The 26,862-nt window shown below is 46.1% G+C and overlaps 2 protein-coding genes across 2 annotated transcripts; one reads left to right on the top strand and one right to left on the bottom strand.

Moving 5' to 3' along the window:
• Positions 1–1,665: 1,665 nt before the first annotated feature.
• Positions 1,666–19,913, bottom strand: TM7SF3 (transmembrane 7 superfamily member 3). Its single transcript, XM_032107034.1, has 12 exons — positions 19,786–19,913; positions 13,570–13,724; positions 11,603–11,753; positions 10,345–10,465; positions 9,412–9,583; positions 8,917–9,094; positions 7,552–7,638; positions 7,078–7,158; positions 6,221–6,373; positions 5,036–5,133; positions 4,331–4,493; positions 1,666–3,862 (listed from the first exon to the last, which is right to left on the bottom strand). Exons 1-12 carry the CDS (start codon positions 19,853–19,855, stop codon positions 3,600–3,602), a joined length of 1,692 nt encoding a protein of 563 aa, XP_031962925.1. The 5' UTR covers positions 19,856–19,913; the 3' UTR covers positions 1,666–3,599.
• Positions 19,914–20,964: 1,051 nt separating this feature from the next.
• On the top strand, positions 20,965–25,264 carry MED21 (mediator complex subunit 21). Its single transcript, XM_032106805.1, has 4 exons — positions 20,965–21,056; positions 21,300–21,414; positions 21,646–21,746; positions 24,544–25,264. Exons 1-4 carry the CDS (start codon positions 21,015–21,017, stop codon positions 24,718–24,720), a joined length of 435 nt encoding a protein of 144 aa, XP_031962696.1. The 5' UTR covers positions 20,965–21,014; the 3' UTR covers positions 24,721–25,264.
• The last annotated feature ends 1,598 nt before the right edge of the window (positions 25,265–26,862 follow it).

Raw genomic sequence — 26,862 nt, 5'->3', positions numbered from 1 at the left:
GCAGTGAGCAGCAGTAGAGCTGGTTTTGAGAAGTCAGTTCTGGGAAGCTCAAACAACACAGCACACCAATGGATGTGGCGTGATCAGCGCCTTCCCTTTTCCAACACTACATTCAGGAACATCGTAAACAAATTATTAAATGACTCATCATCTGCAACTCATTACATTCCTGGCTAAGCAATCAGCAGTTCCCTCCTACTATTGTCTATCTGTGCTTCTTCGCTTCCTGGGTATTGCTTTCCCCCTCACCTTCAGCATTCAGGATAAAAAAAATTGAATCCAGCTCATTTTGAGCATATTAGATAATCTGTTGTTTCACCAGATAAGATGGAAAAGTTGGAACTGGTGCTTCTTCTGATGAGGCAGCCTTTTGAAGACCCAGTTCTGAAGCAGGCAGGGAAGTTTTACACAACCCTCTTCTCCTGCCACTCCCTCTCACCCCCAAAATGAGCTTATTTATTACTCTGGTTTGAAGCTGACTTCCCCTAGCATGCAAGGAAGCACAAAGCCCTTCATGCTCAGCAGGAGTCAGCTGGCTGCCTGGAGCTGGGGGCTAGAGCAGACAGGGTCTGTGAGCAATAAAGTAAATACCATAAACAAAAAGCATCTGTTGAAGACACAGAAGTGTTATGGGAGCTGTTGTTTCCAGAGAAAACTCAGACACCAGAGCCTTCTAGTCCAGGATATGGAGGGGACAACATAACCAGATGGATATTGGCAAAATTCAAATAAATATGGATATATCAATTTATCAATGCATTCCAGCCTCTGAGTCGGGACAAGTAACCTAACACAATACTCACCTTGCGTGCCCAAAGGCGCAGTGTTTCTTACGCTGACTCTTCACTGGATAAACCAACTAGGAACCAAAGTTCCACTAAAGCTTGCCCCAAAAAACACTGCCAAGATCACTGCAGACCTACAGCTGCAGATGGGTCAGAAGGCAGAGAGATTAAAAGCTCAGAAGCTCAGTGAAAAGTGCACATTTTGAGATGGAGCCTACTGATTTCTCTGGAGGGGCTCCCTCTTTTTTGGAAGCCTTTTTAGATCAAGGACAGCTCTAGGCAAGGACAGAAGGGAATCACAGAATCATAGAAGGGTTTGTACTGGAAGGGACCTTAAAGAGACCTTAAATAGATCTCACCCTGGACCTCAAGGGGTACACAAAAAAAGCCTTGAAAATACCCCTTCAACACTGCAGTGGATCAGTTCATGTATTCTGATCATCACCACTGTTATTCACTGTGGCTTATGGAATTATGGAAGACAGCTCCTGAACCATCTCTTGGCAGAACTAAAGAAAGGAAAGTCAGGATCTCAGAAAAAGAGTTCAAAGCCCGCTTAGCTGTAGAATTCCTATGTGATCTTGCACACCAGTTTTCAGGCAAGAAGGGGATGACAACCATGCCTTTGTTCTCTAGAGCCTCATCTAACAAAGCTCACAAAAGAAAGCCTCTCTGGACCACGTGCTTCCCTCAGTGGCTGCACAGAGCACATGCCACATGTCACAGCCTCTGGGTGTCACTGCAACGCCAGCCAAGCTCCCCCACCTCAGCCCTTAGCAAGAAGAAATTTTTCAAAGCAAACTCTCCCCTACAAGATCAAAGGCAGAAGCTAAACTGTAAAAGCACCACTGAATTCAAAGAGACCCCTTTAGTTCCAATATTCTTTGAAAAGACATCTTTATTATAAAAGATATAGAAAATTAGAGTTAAACTTGTTTCTTGCACAATGTTAATCGCAGCAGTTATAAAAACCCACCAAGGTAAACGTGTTTAAGAGCATTTCTATACCACAGAAGTGTTTGCTGCTTGCCGTTACACATGGCAGAGACATGCTCAGGATCAGTGCAGGGAGGACAGGCAGAGAACCGGGGCAGAGCTCCTTGTTTACACCATGTGCCACACAACAGCACAGGGCAACAAGACCCAAACTGCAGGATTTCAGCCTTGCTTTGCTGTTTGAGGCAGATGGTCCAGCTCCAAGCAATGATGGGATTTGTCTGTCTAAACATCAGAAGGGTTCAGTCACCTCGGACACTGTCTTTGAGCTCTCACTCCTCAAAGAAAAGCCATTTAAAAGTCATTCAGTCCTGTCTATACCAGGGTGCTTCAACTTCCAACCAAGTTCCCAGAAAAAGTTCTTTTGCCAGTTTCCTCAGAAAAAGCTGTTTCTTACATATTTCCTACTAAGAATTTAAGGTGGTGGCTGAGAGCTTAACCTTCCACCCCTGGAAAGTTCCCTCATGGAGGCTCAGGCAGGCACCTGAGCAGCCACTGACATCACGCAGGCAGGACCGTGCACTTGGCTGCCCTCACTGCAGGTTCAGACACAGGGAGAAGGAGGAAGAGTCACCATAACCTGTGTCAAGGTACAGGATATGAGACTTGAGCCATCCTTCAGTGCATGGCAGACCCCCACTGGAGACCAGGAGGGGGCACGGGGGGAAGCACAGGTCAAACAGCCTCAGGTCTGCTTGGGATGAGCCAATAATACATTGCTCCAGTTAGCATTTTGAAAATGGCTCTTGGGGTTTTTTTTAAGGAAGAGCATAAAGCCACCACACGAGATTGGTCCCTCGTCTGTTTTTATACTACATTCTGCTTTGAGCAGATGCAATTCAAATAGGTAAGGACCACATTCAGTCAGCAAGGTTCCTGGTCAGTATCTTGCTAGCTGAATGCTGTTTTCACCCCTTAAAGGCAAAATTAAAAGATGATTAAAAATAAATAATTAGTGTTTCAGCCAACTCCAGGGGAAAAAATTACCACTGGCTACAAACAGCTTATTTACTCTTTCCTTTTATGACAGCACCATCAAAAAAGAGACTACACCAGAGCAGAAACAAGACACAGGCTGTTCAGAAAGCAAACAGGGACACAAACCTCTTGTGTTCTCTTACCAGTCATCTTTGCACAGACCAGATGACCAGCTTGCTACAGAACCACCCAAAAGTGAGGGAAAAGATCTTATCTCAGATCAGTCCCTGTTCCCGAGCCCCACACTGCACACGTACAACAGTTAACTCAGTGCAGTTTCAATTCAAGTCATTTAGTTCAGCTTGCAAGGTTCAGTAACACTTCTTGGAAACCAGTGTGTCTGCAGCCACACATTTTGTACCTCTACTAGAAGGAGATGCTCAGTTCCTGCTGGAAGAACTCCTTGTGTGTCCAGTCCTTGGCCCTCCCCTCACAGCTGGACAGGCTGCTCACTCTTAGGAGCGAGTCAGGCACTGCCTCAGCAGAGGTTTCCACATGCAAGGGAACAATCAGCAGGTTGCTTTCCAAGGCCTGTTTGATATTTCATGTACCCAAACAGCAAAGCAGACCCCACAGGATCAACGCGTGTCCTTGGCCACGAGTACAGGATCCTGCAGCTGGACACAGGCAGGTTGCAGCAGGCAGAGCCTGCCACAGAAGAGTCACAAACAGCATGTAGTGTAGTGGACAGGTAACTGCTCTGCCAAGCTGGGCAAACAGCAATCTCTTATTCAGCAGGACAAATCAGCAGTGGTAAATCCTGCACCACTGGCTGGTTGCTGGTAATCACCTCACCATTCCCAGATCCTCCCTCTCCATTCCCACCAGTTATTTGGAAAGTTACAGAAGCAGTGGAGTTCTCTCCCCGGCTGGCTGGTCTTTCTGGAAGAACACTTTGATATGCAGCAGCTTGTTGTGGATCCTCTCTCTCAGGGGAGGGATATGATGGCTGGGGTCTAAGACATTGGTGCGTCTACGCTCCCTTTCCCTCTTCCAGGTGAGATAGGGATGTGGTGGGAAGGGCACCTCACTCCTCTCCCGGCGGAGCTGCACAGTGACCCCGCTGAGGGCCAGCATTGCCCACACTGACAGGATGATGAAGTCTGGAAAAAGAGAAACAGATGCCTGCAGCAATGCAGAACATTCCTTGCTTTCCCCAAGCACAAACACACACACTAGTTTAGTGACAGAAAGGAATGAAGTATCATCCCCACATCCTCACATGCCCAGAGTGCCTCCATGCAGAGGCCACGACACACAGTGAGTTAGGAAGAGTCTCTTCACTGTATCAGGCCTTTGATTGCCCACTCTGCAAACTCCTCAGCAATCTGCCAGCCCAAGTCTGAGCAGCACCACAAGGGCCTTTGTCACAACACCTGCAAGATGGTTCCTGCCTTTAAGTCTACTCAGTATTGCTTTTGAAGGACTGGAATTTCTCATGTGGATGTTAAATCTCACACTGTACTGTGTTCTCCTTACATCCCCCTCCTGCCCTCACTCACTGTTTACAACAGAACCAAAGAGGCAATGATTCCTCCTTAAAAAGAGAATAAAGTCTTAGGAGGACTCACCATTCCTTTGAAAAGGCACGTTGGTGTAAGCTCTGCTGAAGTAATTGTTGAGGACCCTTCTGAGCAGGTCTAAGGTGATGTAAGCAAGGCTTGTGTAGACATAACAAGCAATGGCCAGGATCACTGTGTAAGAGCCCACTATTCCAGAGGCCAGAATGTTCAGCTAGACAGGAAGAAAAACACAGCTTTAGGAGGCTGATGAACATGCTTTATTCCCCACCTCCTTAAGACAGTAGAATCATAGAATGGCCTGGATTGAAATGGACCTAAAAGCCCATCCAGTTCCAACCTCCTGCCATGGGCAGGGATGCCTTCCACTATCCCAGCTTGCTCCAAGCCCTTCCCAATCTGGCCTTGAACACTGCCTGGGATGGGGCAGCCACAGCTTCTCTGGACAAGTATTTTGTAATTTTTATCAGTTCTTCTGTGATAAATTGGCTGTACACACCTGTTACACAGCCAAGCTGATAAGACAGCAGAAGTCAATTAAATGCAGTGGATGTTGTGTGCAAAACTACAACAAGTCATTCCTTTCCTTATGGACCATTTAGCCCAAATAGGGAACAGGAACTGCCTGCAACTGGCCCTGTGCTGAGCTTCACAAAGCTGTGCAAAGTTTTCTGTACATATCCCATGGTTTTGCATTAAGAAGTCTGACCCCTCCCCCTTCTCCCTCCCTCCTGAGGTGACAGCACAGTTACTTACAATTCTTGGGCAGCCAATAAAAAGCACTGGAATCATCAAGGCTACACAGGTAAAGGTCACCCAGAACACCACATCGTCACGGAAGACCCTGTAGTTTCCTGCCAGGACACGATATTCATCAGTGAGGGAAACATTTCCTTTTTCACAAGTGTTTGGGGGTCAGCTTTTCCCCCCCAAAATTCTGTACGTTCAGAAATACCTGGAGTATATTGTTGAAAAGCCCAGCTTTTGAGCTCAGATCCTGACTGTTTAAGATGTATTGGAACAGTTACTCAAGAACAAAAAAACTGTCCCAGTTGAGCACAGGTCCTGTACTCTGTGCTGGAACAGCAGATCTTGTCCATGGAACAAAGATTTTTGACCATGTTCACATTCCTCACCTGGTAAGAATGAAAAGTACCAGAGTACTGCTGCCCAATATGGGTTTCTAAGCTAAAAATCTGCATCTGACTCCAGAGTATGGTGCAAATGTAGCCATCACAACACCACCAGGGAGCAAATTCTTCTGGCTCTAGGAAAATTAAATCACTCAAACCCTTCTTTGCTCTGTCTTCTAAGGCCTGTGGATTGGATTAACCAGAGGGGACAAGTTGACCTCTAGCTGAGTTACTGTTCCACTCCAAGGAAGAGCAACCAGGGACTGCATGGATTATCACAGAATCATGGCTTCAGTCAAACACAGATGACTGGAGAATGAAAAACTGTCCCACCAAGGGACCTTAAAAAGAGAAGTTATGAGATTGGAAATTACAATAAAGTACAGCTCATGCTCTGATGTCCCAGAGGGACTCCAGCTCAGCAGGCTTACTGGCTTCTAAGCAAGTTGTCTACAGCTTTTATGCCTGAAGCCTTCAAAGTAGACTGTAGATTTTCTACTGGGATTTGTTCTGGACAGACAACAAGAGAGCAAGTGCATGCCTGGAGCAGAACTGGTGTCACAGAGATAGCACACAGTTTAAGTAGGAAGAGTCACCAAGTTCTCTGCAAAATAACGTTTCCTTTTCTTCAAGCAGTTTTAATTACAGAAGGTTTCAGGTCCATCTCTATGCCTCCCAGCACCAGAAAGGGAAAGTTAAACATCCCACTAAGATAAACCAGAGAGTGCCATTCACTCTTGAGCCTTGCAGTGTGGCTGTAGCACAGCAGGAACACAGCACTCACCAAGCAGAGGATTCCCGTGCTTACCTATGGGAGTAAAGAAGAGTGTCGCTGAGAAGAGAAATCCCAACACAAGCCCAATAACAAACATGCAGAGCAGGACAGAGCCAAATCTCCACCAGCTCACAACCAAAAGCAGGCCTCCAATAATTCCAGCCACTGCTGTCAAAATAAGACGCGCTGAAAGAGAGAAGAGAAAATTCCAGCATTCTGGAAACTTCAGTTCCTGCAGTAACATGTTCAGCAGCTTTACTTACATGCTTGTTTGGGTTTTTTCAGAGAGTTTGCATGAAGTAACAAAAGTATCAGAACTTGCTTCATGCACTTCACTTAGATGCCAGCCTACAGCTGGGTATGCCTTGCTGAAAGACTGGTAGGGGGGGCTGGAATGGAGGCCTTGGTACCATGTACATCAGTACCCTGAGTTCCCAGGGAGTTCAGGTGGCTACAGCTACTGCACATGTATCAAAAAAGGAATTCTGTGAGGTGGGACAGACAAAGACCTAATTCTGTCTAACAAGCTGGGTGCAGACTACCTACTTCCATTTTACAGATGAAACCTGCATTTGACCTGAAACAGAGGTCCATGCATTGTCAAAGTAGGAAGAAAGTATGTTGCAAATTTCCAGAGTTTCCAAACACCTCTGATCTTCCTTGGATAGATGCTGAAATTAAATACAGCTATTAATTCTGCATCACTGTGATGCTGGAAGCAACACTTACTCTGTTGCATATTCAGTTATTATGGCAATCAGAGCTCAAGCACCCAGGCATCACTCTGCTATCCCTCCTGTGGCTGGCCAACAGCACAACTGAGATTGTCCCTGAGGGATTCATAACAAGAGTTTGGGAAGAGCACTGGGTATCCTGACACATCTACTCACCATCATAACTAAGGCCAGTTATCCTTGTAATGAATACGAAGAAGACGAATGCTGCGACAATGAAGCCCGTGAAGAATAAGTCTAGAAAAGAAGGAAAAAGTATTTAGCAGGCTTCATACCAAGCCCACTTCAATGGATCTTCAGACATCTTCATATAACAATGGAGAAGGAACACAGCAGCTCACAAAAAGAGAGCCAGACAACACTTCGTTGTCCTCAAGCACCAAAGATAGTCAAAAATTACAAATTTATAGCTATATTGCCCAGAATGCACCCTAGTTCTAGGTTTCTATTCTTTGCATCCCAGAAACTTCCTGCTCTGAGCTTAAAGGCTCAGAGCCTATAGAAGCAAAGCAGTGGACGTAACTGGCACAGCATCACTATCAAGTGCATCTTGGTAGTAATACCACCATTCTAAGTTACACAGAGTAACATTTATGAAGTTCCAATGAGACGAGATGAAATATTCAGTACCTGTTTTCCAGAATCTGTGTCCAAAAAAGCAGGTGAAAAGACCAAGAACAGCAAAAGCAGTGAAGAATACTTTGGTAGAGAGTTTACCTACAAGAAGAAAGGTAAGTTTAGTGGAGTATTCCACCTCACAGTCCCAACAAGGACATTAAGGTAAGGTCAGGTTGCTGTCACAAATTTTACTGACAACTTGAGAGCTGCCACTCTGTCAGATCTGCAGTGCCTGAACTAACAGTTGTCCTGGTAGGATCTTCAACAGAATATTGAAATAGTCCCAGGCTGATTAAGAAATCAAGAGTTTCCTCCTTATTCAAGAGAAGTTTCTGTAAGTAGATGTAACTTGTTCATAATACAGATACAACTTTGCCTGAAAATCCTCTGCTCAGCTTTAAAAAAAGGGACATCCAGTCATCTATAAAAATCAGTGCTATGGGATTAGTGACCCAGGCAGCAACTACAGGCTTAATCACTACAGCCTTCACCATTTGTCTCCCTCTCATATATTTGCCAAGCAACAAAAATGATCATCAGCATCCCATTATGGCTCACCTCAGTCTTCTAGGCAAATTTCTTACCTATATTTAAGCTATTTGCAGACGTAAACCACATTTTCCATATGCTCTGAATTAGAGAGGTTTAGCCTAGGTAATTTGTCTCACGTTGTCATAGGACAACACTGAGTTTGACAACAGTCACTTGTGTTACAGTATATAAGAAAATAATGAGGACAAACCTTACTTTATGAACCAGATTCTACCAATTACTCGTGTCACTTCTGCATTCCGAATTGGAGTGGCAGCTTTGCTCTGTTTCTGCTCAAATTCCATCATTATATAGCTTTGTACAAAGCAGCATGACTTGGCAGTCACTCCACTACTGCTGACATTATCTTCACTCTTATTTTAGGTGACTGCCTCCTTTCAAAACACCTGCAGGTTACTGATTCCTGTTAGCACCCGCACAGTTAGAAAAATCCAGCTGGAGCCCAATCTAATCTGTGTTTTATTATTATTTAACTCAGCTTCACATTCAGCATCCGCAGTCATACAGATGATTTGAAATGATGTATCCAGTTGAAATGGACACAGCTGGAGTGGCACTACAGAGTTCAGTTACATTTGCAACCCACATATTAAACCCCCATTAAGTTAAACCTTTAATTGCTAATGGTTCTCCTTAGTCTTACTTCATCATTCTAGACTTTCTGCTCAACCAAGAAGCAGACTTCACCATGAAGCAGCAAAATACACACAGTGTAAAACAAAGATCTCCTGCACACATTAGAAAAACAATCTTAAAGCACAGTTAGCATGTTGGAGTACAACAAGCTGCAGAGGAGTTGGCAAGGACATACAATTCCCAACTTACTGAGGGAAGAGCAGTTGTCCACCAGGTCAGCAAAGCTGCAGGCATATGTATGCACAGGTATGTATGCAGCAGAACTGTTCCAAAGAGGATCCCACACTATGACATTGTAGATCACACCTTGTCCAGGAAGTGAGGAGAAGTAGACATTGGTCTTGTCATCAGATGTCAGCGTGAGCATCTGGAAAATTAAGTACCTGTGTTGCATTAAAGGCTCACAGGATGGAAGCCTCCCCTCTAGCACTACTGTGTTTTCTGACAGGGCAAAAGATTTTCCCACTCCTATGTTTTGCTCCTCCCCGTTTCCAGATACAGTTCAGGTTCCCTACCAGCCTACTGACCCAGGTCTGGCCTCTGAGGCAGGCAAGGCTGCCATTCCACTCGCCAGCAGGGCCAGGGAGCCTGCTTACATCTCCCCTCCAGGAAGACAAGCACAGGGGAGGAGAAAACAAGAGAGCACCACTGCCACATAGCTGGTACCCAGCGCTTCAGGCTCACCTTAATGCCATTGGCTTTGATACTCTGCACCCCAGACATTTTCCGTATGTGGCTCATGAGCACCATCTCAGACAGGTCACTCTCCGGCAGGAAGTACTGGTACACATCGTAGCGCAGCCGCCACCGCGAGTTCTGACCAGTCCCTGAATCACAGGAGGGGGGGTTTGCTCCTCTGCAATGAAAAACAAATCAGCCACGTGCCCAGCACAAGCCCCCAGAACTTAACGTTGGTTTTAAGCAGTAACCTGTCCACAGGATTTGCCTCTACTCTTTAGAGGTGCACACCAGCAGCTAACTCAAAGCTGGACTGTATTTGTGAGCACAGAGCACAGCAGCATCACACAGAACCACCCTGGGACAGGTGGGCCCTGTGCTGGTACGTGCCTTTACACTTACAGGGGCTTCCTATGAATTACCATAACAAGAATTCCAAGAGGCCACAACAGCCAAAGACCACAACATTACTGTTTGTTTTTCCATGCAGTTCTAAACACAGTCTTCCCAATTCCCTGCCTATCACTTGTGACACCAGGCACCACTCAGGAAATAATGCCTTTTAACTTGAAGTCTCAAATTAAACAAAACTCTGGGTTATTATCATGCTTCAGTACTAGTAAAGAAATAAAACTGGCTGCAACACACAATTGCTCCTCAAACAAATCAAGTTGTTACAAGGAATGGAAAGATCCAGTATTTGCTGACTGCTTGCATTTCTGAAGTGGCATAACCTCCCCCACAAGACGTAATGAGAACTTTTATCTCTCTCTTGCAGTACCTCTTCCCCTCCTCTTTCTCCCCATTTACATTTGTTGCAGCAAACAAGATTCCTGCCAGCAGCTGGATGGTTCAGCTGTTTCAGCAGGGTTTGTTTTAGCCTTTTGGCCAAACACAGGACAAAAGGTCTTTCTCAGTGCACTGAAGTTTTCCACACACCTGGTATATCCCAAGTTTGCAGGGGCAAACTTGATGTGTATATCAACCAACGTGTAGTCCAGGTAGATATTTGGATCCACTTCCAAGTCAAATTCTAGATTGCAGCCCCCAGGAATAGGATCTAGAACACAGAGAAGATAACTGCAGTTATACACTTGCAGGCACTGTCTGCTTGCTGACCACAAGGAATCATCAGGTTCTGGCCCTGCAGGCAGCAAAAGGGTTTCACTGCAGCCTGTGACAGGTCCCCACACATGGGTGACTCCAGCGACTGGAGTGTTGGAACAGAAGGATATAAGCTCCTGTAAGGTCCTGCACATGAGTCAGGGCAATCCCAAGCACAAACACAGGCTGGGTGGAGAATGGATTGGGAGCAGCCCTGAGGAGAAGCACTCGGGGGTGTTGGCTGACAAGAAGCTTGACATGACCCAGCAACGAGTGCTCACAGCCCAGCCAGCCACCAGCATTCTGCATGCAAAGAGGAGTGGGCAGCGGGGCCAGGGAGGGAGTTCTGCCCCTCTCTGCTGCTCTGGCAAGACCCCAGCCCAACACAAGAAGGATGTGGACCTGCTGGAGTTAGTCAAAAGGAGGACCATGAAGACAACCAGATGGATGGAGCACCTCTCCTATGAGCAAAGGCTCAGAGTAGGGGCTGCTCAGCCTGAAGAAGGCTCTGGGGAGACCTTTCCAGCAGCCTCCCCATTCCTCCAGGGAGCCTACAAGAAAGCTGGAGAGGGAACTTTTATGAGGGCCTAGGATTACAGGACAAGGGTGAATGGCTTTAAGCTGAAGGAGGGTAGATTTAGATTGGATATGAGGAATAAATTCTTCCCTGTGAGGGTGCTGAGGCCCTGGCACAGGCTGCCCAGAGAAGCTGTGGCTGCCCCATCCCTGGCAGTGTCCAAGGCCAGGCTGGATGGGGTTCGGACCAACCTGGGAGAGTGGAAGGTGGTCCTTGCCCATGGCAGGGGGGATGGAACTGGATGATCTTTATGGTCCCCTTCCAATCCAAACAGATTTCTGATTCCATGATCACATGCACAGCAGTTTTCTATTCTAAGGCTTGAGTTGTGGCAAGACCACAGAGTACATCCTATACACAACTCACAATTCAGCAGTGACAATAAAAACTTTTTCAGCCCATTTCAGAAGAATTTCTGGTATCTCCATCAGATTTCCACCATGTAAGACTGAAAGGTCAACACTTCATTCCACAGACGACTTGACTAAGCAGAGCTGGCATGCCCTGAGCACGTACCTTTCTCCATGTAGGGAATGGAGATGGCAGTGCTGAGCACCTGGCCAGCATCCAGGGCGCGCAGGTACCACGTGCACACGGTCTGCTCTGGCCGAAGGATGGACACCAGCCCTTTGTCCACCCCAGTTCCTGAGCTGTTCACCAATGGAGTCTGCATAGAAACAAATTATAGAAAAAAGCAGTTCTTATTGAGAAGATTTCTACTGTATTTTGATTATATTTTGATAATATCACAGGAGCCCAGTCCTGCCACACACATCAGTGCCAGTTACAACAGACCAGGCTCTGCCCAAGATGTATTTGTGCTTGGAATTGTCCAGCTCCATGTGCAGGGCCTTGCACTTGGCCTTGCTGACATCTTCATAGGCCCACCTCTCATCCCTGTCAAGGTCCCTCTGGATGGCATCCCTAGCTGGTGAAAAAAGGGAGCTCTGACACCACACACTGCCTGGCTCAGGCTCAAAACCCCAAGTGACAAGTGTGGGACTACTAAAGAGCTGATAATCACAAGCAATTTGCAGAGCTGATAATCACAAGCAATTTGCAGAGAAATCTAGCTAGTAGATCTGGCAATGGATTGACTAGTAAAAATGTAAAAGGGCTGGAATATCCCTCACAAAATGTTGTGAGATAGCAGCAAGGAAGTGTTCTGGGAGCCAGTGTACAGAAGCACCTTCCTATCTCCACCAGAACAGAGATGACTGTATGACAGCTGCCTTAACACTAGAATTGCCAGATCTTTTTGGGGCCAGGCCAGCTACTGACCCAATCCCCAGCACCACCATCCCTTCCACAACCAGGGCTCTTGAGGAAAGATCAGGAAGCAATGACAGTATCACAGTCTCACAGCTGGAACAACCAGCTGACCTGCAGTCACATTTTCAGCATGGAAAGTGCCTTTGGCCAAGGCAGCCACAGTCACCCAAGGCAACACTGCAAGGAAGCACACTGGACCTGGCTCAACTTCTTATTTCTAGAGGCAGGCCAGCCCTAAAAGCAGTACAGCTGCATTTATGCATCACAGCCCTTGGCCTGGTAAGGCCTGTGAATGCAAAGAGGATCTGAAGTGGCAGCAGAAGATACTAGCAATGGTAAGCAAAGATTGAACAGGTGTAACAGTAAAGCCTCAGCCCTGTAATCCTGGCTGTTTCACCAGTACAAGGATGGCTGAGCTGGGTGACTTGTGTTACAGGTCAGTCATCTTCTAAGCTTCCCAGGATACTTCCTGGCACTCAGCATATTCTGATTTCAAAGATGCTGATGGAGAGAGGGGAACTGGATGGCAGCTGTCAGACACCATCTACCACCTTCAGCTTAGTAAGTGTTCTGTTCAAATACCAGTGAGAACCTCCCAGCACCACCACCACAACAACAACAATCAGTATTTTAGATTAGCCTCAGTTTGTCCCATCATTACTGGGACACAGGGTATAGCAGCAGGAATGCTTTTATTGCTGTCTAGAAGCAGCAGATTTCACTGGAGTACTGTGGAGAAATTTCTCCATGTGTTACCAAAGGAGAATTAGATTCAGGACAAGGAGCTGGGATAACAACGCATCGTATCTGCAGTGGTTAGATCCAAGCCATGGAAAAAGCAGACAAATAAACATCCCAAGGTGATTGTGCATAGGGCATCTGGCACACACACAGATCTGGTTTTAATAAGACAAGCTGATGGACAGCAGTCAGTACAGCCACATGACAAAAGCACCACTTCCACCAAATAAAGTGCCTTGAAATATTTTCAAGCCAGCTCTGAAATTCCTTTAGCGTTCAGTTTTTCAAAAAAGCAGCTACAACATCTGAGTACAAGAAAGGATTTCTGAAGCTACAGTAATACTGTCTAAAAGCCAAGCAGGTAAAAGACACTCATTATTTATACAGCTTCAGTTCATTAGTCCTGCATGTACCAGAGCCAAGTCCTTTGTTGAAAGAGAGGCAGCACTTAACAGAAGTGACACTCTTACCTTATCAAAGGATATCACCACATCACTCTGCTGGGCATGCACTTGAAAAATAACCACAGTCACGTTGCTGGCGATGTTCCTGATTACAGCCTCCACTGGATTGGTCTGGTTAAGTAGCACATTTCTGAATTTTCCCAAGGAGAGCTCAAGAAGACCTGCATTACAAAAAAAGGAAGATACAGAGTTGGTTGGTTTTTTTTTTGGTCCAGAGGGAAGCAATTACCAGGGAGGCCTGGAAGTTTCCAGTAGCCCAGTATTAGTCAGCTGGGAGCAGAGCAGGATGTTGCTTTGTGCTGCTCTCATCCTGTGAGCTGTACCAAGGTTTCAGAGACTGCTGCACACAGAGCTGTACCTGCAGATACCAGCACAGCCAGAGTATCTGCCCTGCAGCCTGGCACTCACCTGAGCACAGGGACAGGGCTTCCCACCAGGAGTCAGGATTTGATACAGCTGAGCTCACCAGCTCAGCCAACCAGCCAGCTACACTCCAAAAAGACAGTAAGACAAGATACTGAGAACTGCCTGACCTTTGGCAGACACAGGTCACTATGTTTGTATCAGCCAGCCAATTTGCACAATATCCATCAGACTTTCCAGGTGAATTCCTACAGACCATGGGAATTGGAGTCAACTTCTAGAAGACAGTCAAATCTGTAGTTTACATACATACACTTACCCTCTTTCAGCTATTTCACATGGTTCTTTGCTGCCAAACTGTTTTTAGTCATTAGGACTGCTGCATCCCCATTTCTAGACCTAAAAGTCTGACTAATTTTTCCTAGACACAACCTAGACCATTTCTTCTTACAATGAGCATAACCCCATGACCCACTGTCATTCTAATTTAAAGAGAACCACATGACCTAGGATGTAAGATCTTTGAGAATCAGCTTTGGCTTGTCATTCAAGTCCTGCAAGCAAGCCTGGCTTCTCCCTGTGCTAGGTTCTGGAGGGACAGGGGATGCCAAGGGAGGAAAGCGAAGCAGCCACAGAGAAGCTACAAGATGCTCTTTGGTTGGTGGTTGCAGCCAGACTGCAAAATGCCTTCCAGATTTTTCCCTGAATTCCTCTGCCTGCATGCAGCACCCAAACAGACCTAACACTTACCAAGCCTAAACACACACACACATACACACACACTTCCTCAGTGAAGTTGCCTCTGGTGGAAAGGGTTGATACTGCCAAGTACCCTAACACAGTCACCAGCAGCACCATCCCACAGACACTTGCTGATGACACAGGGGGGCTCCCATTCACAAGGGAGGGACAGTTTTCTTATCTGAAACTATACCCAGTACTCTCTAACTGCTTTCCTGTTACTTTTCTCTCTCTCCTGCCAAGAACTGCCATCATTGGCCAGTTTCTTTGCCTCTTGATATGTAAACAGAGGGGAGCTCCCATCCTCATGCCTCCTCCACTCGCTACACAGTGAAGGAAGGAACTTCAACCCTTACGTGCTCACTTCCAAAATTCAATTAATGCCAGTACTGCATCACCAATAAAACCTCAGCTAAAATATGGGGGAATCATAAACCACTTGTGAGGAAAGAAAGACTCTCCATTCTTCTGTTCCATCATCTGCAGTTTGTGTTAAGGTAGAAGTTTCTACACCAAATTTCCACACAGTACTTAACGTAAAATTAAAGCTGCAAAAAAAACTTTGTGTATCCTTCAGTTTCTGATTCTTCAGAGTCCCTTGAGCAGCATTCAGATATCCTCAGATCTTTCCTCATTAGCTCAAGTTCAATGCAAGTAGCAGGATGAATGCTAAAGAAAAGCATTCAGAAGGCAGAGACTATACATCCATACACTCAGAAGTTTGCAGTGAAAGCTTACAATGCCAGAAAAATATTTTTCTTTGATGTTTAAAACCTTCAGCAGAGCTTCCTGAACCGCAAGACATTCACACTCAGATGTTTTTTTAAGAAAAAAGCTGAAACCATACTCATTCTCTGTGTGATCTACATCAAGGGGAAAAAACTGCATTGCTTCACCTTGTTTCTCACCTCCACTCCGTACCCATACCCAGGAGCCTCTGCATAAATAAGGACAGATTCGTCAGCAAGACACACAGCCACTACTTCAGCATGATCATGAGACTCTAAATGTCAGAGGCAATCTCTCAAGTTTAATTAGCGTGGTGAATTAAGGTATGGTGTTCTATATTGCTTTACTGTTTGCATAACTGCTCCGAGAACAGCACATGTGACACACATTATCCCAAAGTCTGGGCACAAGAGCAGACACTCAGGGTGAAGAACAAGAACATCTACACCCACCACACAAGTATTGTTCAGCTTGCTGTTCACAGGCTCCTCAAACCACACTTCCAGTCAGGCCTGAAAGATGACGAGCACTGCAGAGCAACAGAGCCCTCTAAGAAGTTTCTGGAAGAGCTCCACAGCTACAGAGCACAGCACCCTTCCAGCCTTCTCCATCTCTGTCATGTGAACAAGTCACTCCTGGGGCACTGAGACAGAAAGGGAAGATGGTGAGCAAGACTAATTGATTAAATTAACCAGCTCACAATTCACCAGGCCTATTGCTATCATCAGTTCTCTGGTTCTAGTACCAGACAGGTATTAGACTCCCTGAGCCACAGAGAGCTCAGTCTTGTCAAATATCCTTTGAAGGACGAACACAGAGACCTCCATGACCACACAGTGCTGGCCACAGCATGCAACCTTCTCCTTTGGGCAAGCTTGATCTGCCTGGAGGTGGACCACTAGACAGGTCTGCAGGACGAGCAGCACAGTTAACACCACCTCACAAGCAAGAGAGTTGATCCAGCAAGTCGGCAACAGAGACAGGAGCAAAATCCAGGCATCCCAACTTGTTTTATTGCTTCCAACAGTGAAGGTCTGGGAACACTCCAAGGTGCCAGGCAACCCCTCTTCCTTGCCCTGTAGGAAGAACTGTAACAGTCACTGCACATCAGAGTAATTTTGGGTTAGATACATGAGAGGAACCCCTACTATTACAGAGCTTATCAACTGAACAGATGCTCAGAGGAAGTCAGCATTGCTGAAACCAAGCAGCAGCAGAGCAAAGATGGAGCACTGAGCATGTATTACTCCATACACAGTACCAGCAGCAGAACTGGAGCACCGATAGTCCCACATACAGAACTGATGAACAGAGGCACTGCACTATCTTTTCTCTCACGTGAAGGGCAAAACCAGTAAAGAGAGCAAAGAAACAGAACTTCCTGGAACTCTTCTGAGATCAAAAGTCCTTATTCCTAACTCTAAGCAACAAGACAATCAATTCCAGAGCCTCTGCATTCGTTATCCCTTCCCTGTGACACACAGTTTCCCCAACAGGCAACACCCAGCTTGAACCGTTTCCATTGTTCCGATTCAGTGCCAATCTCTTGGCTCCTCTGATGCTTTGAGTAAACCACATTTCCAGCTGCAATAGCCAAGTGTCACTCCCCATCACCACAGAGCAGTTAACCACACGGGGTTCTTGGTTACACCTAGCAGTCCAATTTCCAGTAAGAAACACAACTGAAGAAATGCCACTGCTGCCCATACAGAACAGTCTTCACCTACAGAGCCATGCTCAAACATTATGCTTCCCTCAGAGAAGTTCTGTGCAGTCAGAGAAAACACATTTCTACAGGGTGCCGAGCACTTTGCAGTGGATATGCAGAACAACCCAATGTAAGCAAGCTCTAGGAGCTAAGGAGAACTTCCCAGTGCAGGGTGTACAACAACAAGTAGTCACATGAAGACATTTAATGAAGATGAAGTGCAAGCTCAGACAACCAGTTTGAGTAAGAAAAACATTAGCATACAGTTACTTAACAGAATAAAGCCTGGAGCCATATCCTATCAGACCTGTAAGGCCATGCAGACACCGATGATGGGAGAGCCCTACTACAAGGTCTCTGTCTTCCTACACTACTGGACCCCCCCAAAAAGGCAGCACCCACCCCACTCCCAAAAGAAGCAGGAACATTTCTGAAAGCTTCTGAACTTTGACTGTGTGTGTACTGAGACTCATGCTTAGAACAGCTTCATGCTCAAAGCAGATGACACCAGAGAATGTGGCTTGTCACCATCTGCACCATTCCCATCCAGAGGACTATTTTGCTCAACACGCTAGAGGTCCTTACAGCCTGAAAAGTGAGAGAAGAGTTTTGTGTGAACCTCTGATCATAAAATATCGTCTCTGCATGGACTAAGCCTTTGGCACAAACAAGTTTCACCCAGATAAGCTCCCTTCAAAAAAGCACTGCTCAGTCCTGACTACACTCTAAATTCACTCTAGTTTTTCCAACACTAAACAACCCGGTCTGGATGCAGCAAACACAGCCAGCTGAACTCCTCCTCAGGAGGACAGAGCTCCTTGGAACACAACAAACACAATGTATAATACACCTCTGCACAAAGACCAAGTTTGAAGAGCTGCAGACCATCAGAAACCCAGAGAGGTAACACAGGCCATCATGCAAAGATTTTACTAATCAACACTTCTAAAATGAAGCAGGATCTTCAAGGACAGGAGTCAGCAGAGCCCATCCCTGCAAAGTGGGTGTCCACAACTGAATAACCACAAGACAATTTCAAATCAGTGAACCATTAAGCAAGTGGCCTTGTTTAAAGGGCCTAATGATCAGCTAGTGTCTGGTACACAAATTACACAGCTTATTAGCTTTTCACAAGGGAAATACTTTCTCCCTCCACCCTCAATCCTGCAAGGAAAAACAGCAACAGGTTCCTTCAAGGCAAAGCAGTTTGCTTAGTCTCACAGTTGCCTTGCTTTTTTACATACTGTAAAAAAATTACTCAACACATGACCCATTTCCATCAAGTCCAGGAGACAAACTGCTTGTTAGCATCCTTTAATATAAACACTAAGGTCTAAAAACCCTGAGCCTTCATTCTCAAACCTGCTTGCCACCATCAGGTGCCCCGCCAAAGCTTTCAGGTCTTGCAAGAAACAGGGAATACTTGGCTCTCCATTAGGCATCTCCCTTGGGCATGAGACCTGGGCAGAGAGAAGCCCTCCACACCTGGGACTGGTCCCAAATGCTGTCCTGCAGCCCTGCAAAGTATCCCAAGAGTCTCCTTTGGGACAATTAAGCTTCATTCATTCAAGGCCAGGTTGGGTGGGGCATTGAGCAACCCGGTCTAGTGGAAGGTGTCCCTGCCCATGGCAGGGGGGTTGAAACGAGATGAAGTCCCAAACAATTCTATGATTAGAAACAAGTTTAAAAGTAAAGCAAAACTAAGAGGAGGAGGCTTATATCAGCCCTAACAAGAAGGGCTGCTTGCTTATCTCTGAACTATCTCTGAGAGGAAACTGTTTATTTTTTCCTTTATTTGAACAGATAAGAGTTTAACCAGAAAAAAAAGCAACTGTAAATCTTCCCAAACTACACTTATTACAGCACACTTAACTCTGGACTCATAATTTAGTCACATGCAGGAACACAGGGAAATTACAAAAAAAGCCTATGCCAAATAAAGTCAGATTACATCAGTACAAACAACAAGTAACTTTAGGAATCAATATGCAAATTGTAGGTTTTGCTCCTTTCCCTAGTTTTATAGCGACAGCGCTTTTCAACCCACCATCCACTGGGAGTGGTGGGAACCCATGACCACCTGTACATGGTTGGGGGAAAAAAACCCAACCAACCAAAGACAAACCTACTTTTAACCGTGTTCCCTTTGCCATGTAAGCTCATGTTCATAGGTAGCGAATGCCACCTTGTTTCTGCACAGCGAAGACAGCCCTACACCAGCATCCTCAGCTGCGCCGCATCCCCACAACGGCGGGGTTCAAAGGATTCCGAATTATCCATGGAAGAGTTAAAATTACGGCGTCCACAGCAATTAAGGTGTAAAAAAAAAAAAAAAAAAAAAAAAAAAAAAAAAAAAAGCGGAGGGGCAGCGAAAGGGGGGAAAAAAGAGGGTGGTTCTCCTTGTCCGCATGAAAGATTAAGATAACCACGAATACACACAGCGCTTCTGCAGCGCCGCAGGAGCTTTGATCCGCGCTCCTGCACATCCCTCCAGACAGCGGCAGGTCGCCCCGCCAGCACCGGGAACACCTCAAAAGGCTCTGCAGTCGCAGCAAGCCCCGTGCCGCTGGAATTAACCCGGGCACAGCCTCGCAGTTCCCGGTACGAGTCGGGCTCCTCCGGCCGCTTAATGGCGGCCACAGCCCCACGCGCCCCCCCGCTCCGGCTCACGCCGCCCTCACCTGAGGCTCCGCCATGGCGCAGGACCCCCAGGAGCAGCAGGAACAGCGCGGGGGAAGGCGACACCCGCATAGCGCCGCGCAGGGAACGGGGAAAGGGGGCCGAGACCGGGAAAGGGCCGGGCAGCTGGGGCGGGGCGCAGGCGGGGCCCGCCCAGCAGGGGTCGCTCCCGCCCCCTCAGGCACCTGCGGGAGGGCCCTGCCGGGCGGGGCGGAGGGGAAGCGCTCGGCCGCTGCCAACTCCTAAAAATGCACGGTGGGGCTTGGACCAGCAGCCTGGGACTTGGGATTTAACTTAGGAGCGTGAAGGGGCCCCACCTCCCAGCTTACATGCGCAGGCAAACAAAATCGGGGAAAACACTTTGGGCGGATTAGTTTGTATCGTTGCTTCACCCACAGCATCAGTGACAAGGCTGCAGTGGTGATTTGCAAGGGCATGTGGTGGCAGGATAAGAGAAATGGCTTCAAACTGACAGAGATTAGGTTTTGATCGGATATTAGGAAGAAATTCTTCCCTGTGAGGGTGGGGAGGCCCTGGCACAGGGAAGCTGTGGCTGCCTCATCCCTGGTAGTGTCCAAGGTCAGGCTGGACAGGACTTGGAGCAACCTGGGGTAATGGAAAGTGCCCCTGCCCGTGGCAGGGGGTCGGAAAGAGATGGTCTCTAAGGTCCACCTGGGGGAAGGCTGGCATTGTACCCAGCTGTCAGAGATGAGAAACACGAGCACATACTGACTGGCACGAATGGCATTTATTCTCCAATCCCCGACCACGGAGGCCGGATGCTGGCTCTAAATTGGCTTGTTGGGGACACTACACTCTGGCTTTTCCCTGCTGGACGTGATGCCTGCTCAGATCGGGGCTGGAATGAAGCACCTGAGCGCTGCTCCTGCCTTCAGCTCGGATCAGAGCGACTGCTGCACAGCAAAAGCTGCCCACGCCGTGGCAGTAACAGAATCACTTAGGTTGGAAAAGACCTCTGAGATCATCAAGTTCAACCTATGACTGACCACCACCGTGTCAGCCAGACCATGGCACTGGGTGCCAAGCCCAGGCTCTCCTCAAGCACCTGCAGGGACGGTGACTCCAGCGCCTCCCTGCGCAGCCCGCTCCGATGTCCGATCCCCCTTCCTGCGAATGGATCCTCCCTCCTGTCCAACCGCTCCTCCCGGCCGGCAGGCGGCGCTCGCGCCCCGCGTGCCCGGGCCTCAGGGGCGGCGGCGGTGGCGCGGCCATGGCGGACCGGCTCACACAGCTGCAGGACGCCGTCAACTCGGTGAGGCGGCCGCTGCCTCCGCTGCCCCGGCGCCGCGGGGCACGGCACGGGCTGCGCCGCCCGGGCGGGGATGCGGGGATGCGGCCCCCCGCCGCAGCCCCCCAGCCGGGGGTACGGCCGCGGGTGGGGGGTGCGCACCCTCCGCACGGCGGGCATGGTGCGCGGGCTGGGATGCGCCGTGAGCCGGAGGTGGCTGTAGCGGAGGGGCAGGGTGATTAACGCGGTGTTAATTGGTGCCGGCAGCTCGCGGACCAGTTCTGTAACGCCATCGGAGTGCTGCAGCAGTGCGGCCCCCCGGCCTCCTTCAGCAACATCCAGACGGCCATAAACAAGGATCAGCCCGTGAACCCCACGGAAGGTGAGCCCGGCCTTCTGTCTCTGCTAAATGCGAACGTGCTTTGGCGTAGAGCGCTCGGGAATGCGAAATCCGGGCTCGGCAAAGAATTCCTCGCGTGGCTCGTGGTGTGATGGAGGTTAAGTCGTGAATGGGTGTCGGTTGCGCTTTCTGCAGAACATTGTGACAGCAGAGTTGTGCTTGTTTGTAATAATTCCCTGAGTGATTGCCTGAGTTGTGCTGTGTTTTGTGCAGAGTATGCCCAGCTGTTCGCAGCTCTGATTGCTCGCACTGCCAAGGATATCGATGTTCTCATAGATTCCCTGCCCAGTGAAGAATCCACAGCAGCTTTGCAGGTAGGAGTTTTCCTAATTCCAATATTACAACACTCCTGAAGGCAAACATCCTCCTTTCTTTTTTTTTTTTTAAACAATTTTTTTCATCCCTAGGCCGTGTCGTTGTTGAAAAACTATTTTAATACAAACCTGAATTTTTCATGAGGGTAGCCTGTGAGTACTTTGTAGGCTTAGTGGAAATACTGAACTTGCATCTAGTTTTAAATAAGGTTATACTCAGTATTTTAAACTTAGTTTTCTGTTAGAATGTTAAAAAAAAAAAAAGGTGGTTTTATCACACCACCACTATACTGGAAACTGCTCACCCTTTTTTTCAGATATTAGCAGAACAGATGGAACAGTGCTGATGCTTTATGCATTGTTTTATTCTTTTTTTTCCCTTAGAGAATACTTCATATTTTCTCACATTCCATTTTGTAGCTGCAGAACCAACACTTTACAGAAATCTTTTGTTCTTCCACATTGGTTCAAGAGTTTGCAGGGTGTCCTTTAAGTTCTTCACCTCTGTCACAAAATAATTCCAACACTTTTCGATAACAAGGAGTCTTTCTTTGAACCAGCCAAACTTGGTTTTTATTTTGGGGGATTTTTTTTCTGTTATTTCACATATTTTATTTATGAAAAAGCATCTTTTTTCTTTTTGATTCTTAACGGCTAGATTACATCAAGTATTTTCTTTTTGGAATGCATAAAGGATGCAGAGTGCTGTTTCCCTGCCAAACCTGATGATCACCTCTAAGACCTGCATTGATACTCTGTAACCATTCAAAAGTGTTTTACAAAAGATTAACACCGAATGGGCCAAATAGAAATGACTTGGCAGTGGCATCACGTTTTGTTTTAAGCAGAGGAGGTTAAATTTGGAAACTTTGCCAGTCACAGTAATTGCTGAACGTACTAATTGGGCTTGTTAACACTTTTCAGGCATAATTTCATGTAAGTGCATTTTTAATAGCAGAAGATAGAATGCCTTCTGCAGACAAATTCCAGTTTCTTCCATGACTGAGCAGGGTCTGATCAAAGTGGCAGCTGACGTGGGTAAAGCAGGCTGCTCCAGAAGGAGGAGCTGGTTATACAGTAGGGATATGCTTTCCTTAGAGGTGATACTTCAACAGTTTCTTGCTGTCTTAGTGAAGAACTTCATGTCACAAAAATTTCTGCTACTTTCTGTCTAGTGGGGTTTTAAGATAAATTAGCCTGGATTCCATCGCTTAGATTCCAGTTTTGATTTTTATTTTCTGTTGCTTAATTTGGTGCAGTATTAAGTATTCTGATAGTCTTCAAAGAAATGGTGTTGAAGGTGCTTGAAACACTCTCAAATATGCAGTATAGGTTTGGTTGAGAAGTGGTAGGTAATACTTGGTTAATAGAAATGTACTTAGGCTGATCTGCTTTCTTTATACTAAAGTTGTCTTGGTGTGTGTTTCAGATCTGAGTCTTGTCTTAAATGATAAAAGGAGCTGCTACACGAATGCTCAACACAATTTACCTACCCCTTTTGAGTTCCCTTTTGGTGAAGCTGGCAGTACAAATTCTACTCTAGTCTGTGAATTAGTTGCAGTCAACTATTAAACAACTGAGACTGAAGTCACTGAGCTGCATTCTAAATTTCAGTCTTTCACCTTTGCCACCTTCCTTCTCTGAGCCTCCCTCCAAGGGCTATCAAATCCTTCACTCTTACATTAACCTTCATTAAACACATCAGTCCTGCAGAACACAAGTTGAATATCTGGATAGAATCTGCCAGCTTGTTCAAGTAGGACTTAGTAAGGGCCTGTATAACTACTTTTAAAAATTACCAATTTGAAACTATTTTGCTTTGCCTTTTCTGTTATTCAGTTAGAACAAGTTTTAGTCGATTTAAATTTGGTAAATATTTTAAAGTATTGAAATATTTTGAAGTTAAAATGTTTTATTTCACTATATTTTGTCTAACTGAAAAGCAGTTTGATACTGAAGAGGTTAAATAATACAGTTTCATCTGAAACGTGCTATTTAATGAAAGGTTTAAATTCAGTTCTGCTGAGTAGAGATCCTTTCATTAGAGGATAAATACTCATAAGAAGAGCTGTACTGAGCCAAGAGTCATAGCATGAAAGAAGCTAAAATTCCTGGGTTTTTTTGGTGTGTGTTTATTCCTTGTGGGTATGCACTGATTTAGGTTGCAAACTGTACCAAGTTGCTCTGAAGATGCTAGGATATAACTGAGGGGCTAAAAGAGAACCTTTCTCTTTTTAGGGAGCGTCAGCTATTCCCTCAGCATCCTTGAGTAGCAAAGTCACTTTAGGGTTCTGTTGAAGATCCTTGATTTTCCCTGTCACCTAGTATCAAAAGAGGAAACTCTTGCAACAAGGTTAAAATAGTAAAATAAAAAACAGGCCTTTATTGGAAGCTTTCAGGTGTCCCGATGGTCATGGGCATACCCAGCATCAAATTTCTACTATTTTATAAGTTTAACAAATTAGCATATCTAATAAATATTGTCCGATTAGAAGAGTAGTTGGTTAGGTAGTTTTCCCTGGGTTCTACCCCACTGGAGTTGTTCCAGGGCCTTCTTTGCCCCATTTCTTATGTCTTCTCAGATTCTGATTTGAAAACAAAACGTCCTTGTCAGGCTTCTTCTTTGTAATAAGACTAAACAGAATTCCAAGTGTGCATTAGAAGGGTTAGCTTATTGTTCTAAAGGGAAAGGGTAGGAAAAATAATAGGACTATGTAGTAGCCTCCAGAGGTACGAATATATGAAAAATACCTAAAAAGCCAAAATCTTTGGGCATCATGCCGGTTTTACTTTGAAGGCTGAGAGCCTGTACCGGCTGGAGGAGGAGAACCACGAGGCGGCGGCGCGGCTGGAGGAGGTCGTGTACCGCGGGGATGTGCTGCTCGAGAAGATCCAGAGCGCGCTGGCTGACATCGCCCAGTCGCAGCTGAAGACGCGGAGCGGCACCCACAGCCAGCCCCTGCCCAACTCGTAGCGCCAGGGGGCAGCGCGGCCCAGCCCGAGAGCCGCGGGAACGCCTCTGGATGCGCCGGGAATGGCGCGGCCGGCCCGGCCCTCCCGCGGGGCTGCCCCGCGTTCTGCTCCGCGTTGGGAGCAGCGGCTCTGCGGGTTTTGTGTGAGAAACGCTTCTACAGGGACTCTGCTCCGGATCTGATGCGTGTTTCCTTGACTTGAAACGAGCTTTGCTGTTCGCGAATATGACTTCAATCGAATTTGTTACATATTAGAAGTATTTGTATAAGTTAATCCCACTATAGTCATGGTATGGTTTTTTTGTAAGCCCAGACACATTTGAGTTGGCCAGAGTTCCCTGGAGTCAGTGCTGTGAATGCAGTGATGGTCATCTGTTTTAATGAACAGCACTGGTAATTAAACATTTGTATTGTTCATTGGCTGGTTTACCACCCTTTACAGAGCATGTGAAAGGATAAGTAAACTCTGATGTTTGCAGAGTGATTGTTCTTGTCACTGGCATCGCATTTACAAAGAAATAAACCTGCAGGTGTCTGATACTGACATTTATTATGGTTTGTAACTCACAAATGAGCCTTTGACTCCATTGTTGCCACTGACACACTTGCTCTTACTTGCTTGTGCTATTTCTCTTCTTTTGCTGATACTGTGTATTCTCTTGGCAACTGGTGAGTGCCTCTAAAGCAGGCAGTGGTGAGGAAGCATTGGGTGACTGGATAAAAATTAGCAGCGAGAAAACTGAAAATAGCTTATTACATAAAGTTGCTTTTCAGTGTAAGCGGTGGCTGCCACTTGAATGATGTGATCATAAGCAGCAAGATTCCCATTGTCCCCAAGGTGCTCCACAGAGGTGTTTTTATCCTCACACACTCAATCACTGAATGAATTTTTGCTCTTTGTTGTAGGACTATAGAAATACCAGTATCTCTTATTGATATTTAAAATAAAACCCCAACACCAAACCAGCAGGTAATGTAGGGTTCAAAGCATGAACTTGGGGTTAAACTTGGTCATTTTTTGTTGTTTTGAGTTACCAGCCTTGTTATTGCAGGGTGTTGTTTGTTGCTACAAAACATCTGCTCATTTCATGATCAAAACCACCTGTTTCTATATATTGAATACACTGTCATGGACTTGAAAGTTACACATTGCTATTGCATCCAGACAAATAAGAGCAATTCAAAAATGCCTTTAACATGCTGATCCTTAAGGAAATAGATGCAGCCTCTCACTTGACTGCCCTGGTGAAAGAACAAGTGTAGCACAGCACAGTGTTTTGAGGATTAAAAAAGACAAAGGTGTTCCTACCTCTAACAAATACTTAAACCAGAACTACTTAATGAGACTGGTATTTTATGAAATGGGCATATCTGTAGTCATAAATATAGTCTGCTCTTGTGAAACTCTTGTACTATTGGATTCTGCAGAAGGAAAAAAAAATTGGAGGGTGAACAGGCTACAGTACAGCCCCAGGCCTGTGGCAGTTTATCAAGCCACATGTCCTTTATTTATTATGCTCATGTCCTGGGGAGGCTTAAGAGGCCAGATTTTCATTTGAAATCAGTCACGGGGCCTGTTTTTTGGTTTTTCGTGGAAAAGCTACATCCAGTGCATCTCAAGATGGTTGGAATTAGGGTGGGGTGAATTTTTGTTGTTTGCTTGATTTTTGAACTAGTGGACTTAAAAAGAGGGAAAAATTTGGGCTTTGTGGATTTTTTTTTTTTTTTTGAGATGTCTTAAATTGAGATTTGTAGGTTGCTGGAAAAGGGGTTTGATCTTCAAAGTAGATTCCCTCTTACACCTTAACATGTGCATCACCACACACTTGTTAACTTGGGAACTGTGGAAGACAGTGTACATCTTCAGGAACCACAGTTCTTTTCATTTCATAGCCTTCTATTTTTTTATACTTGAAAACTGTGCATTTCTGCAGCCTGATACTGCCTAACTGTGGAATCTCTTTCTTCTAGCTGCTGTTTATGCATCAAACAGGTGGTCACACTTGAAGTAAACCTTAACCAGAGGTATAAATAAGTTCCCTCGTAAGTGTGTTTGATGTTTCAGTACTTCAGCTGTTGTAGATTTTCACCTCCTCTTTCACAGTCTGCAGCTTGGTCAGCAAGGTGTGTATCTTCTGTTGGGT

Source organism: Corvus moneduloides, chromosome 4 (genome assembly GCF_009650955.1).
Source record: "Corvus moneduloides isolate bCorMon1 chromosome 4, bCorMon1.pri, whole genome shotgun sequence".
Taxonomy (NCBI): domain Eukaryota; kingdom Metazoa; phylum Chordata; class Aves; order Passeriformes; family Corvidae; genus Corvus; species Corvus moneduloides.
This window is presented reverse-complemented; position numbering and strand designations above follow the sequence as displayed.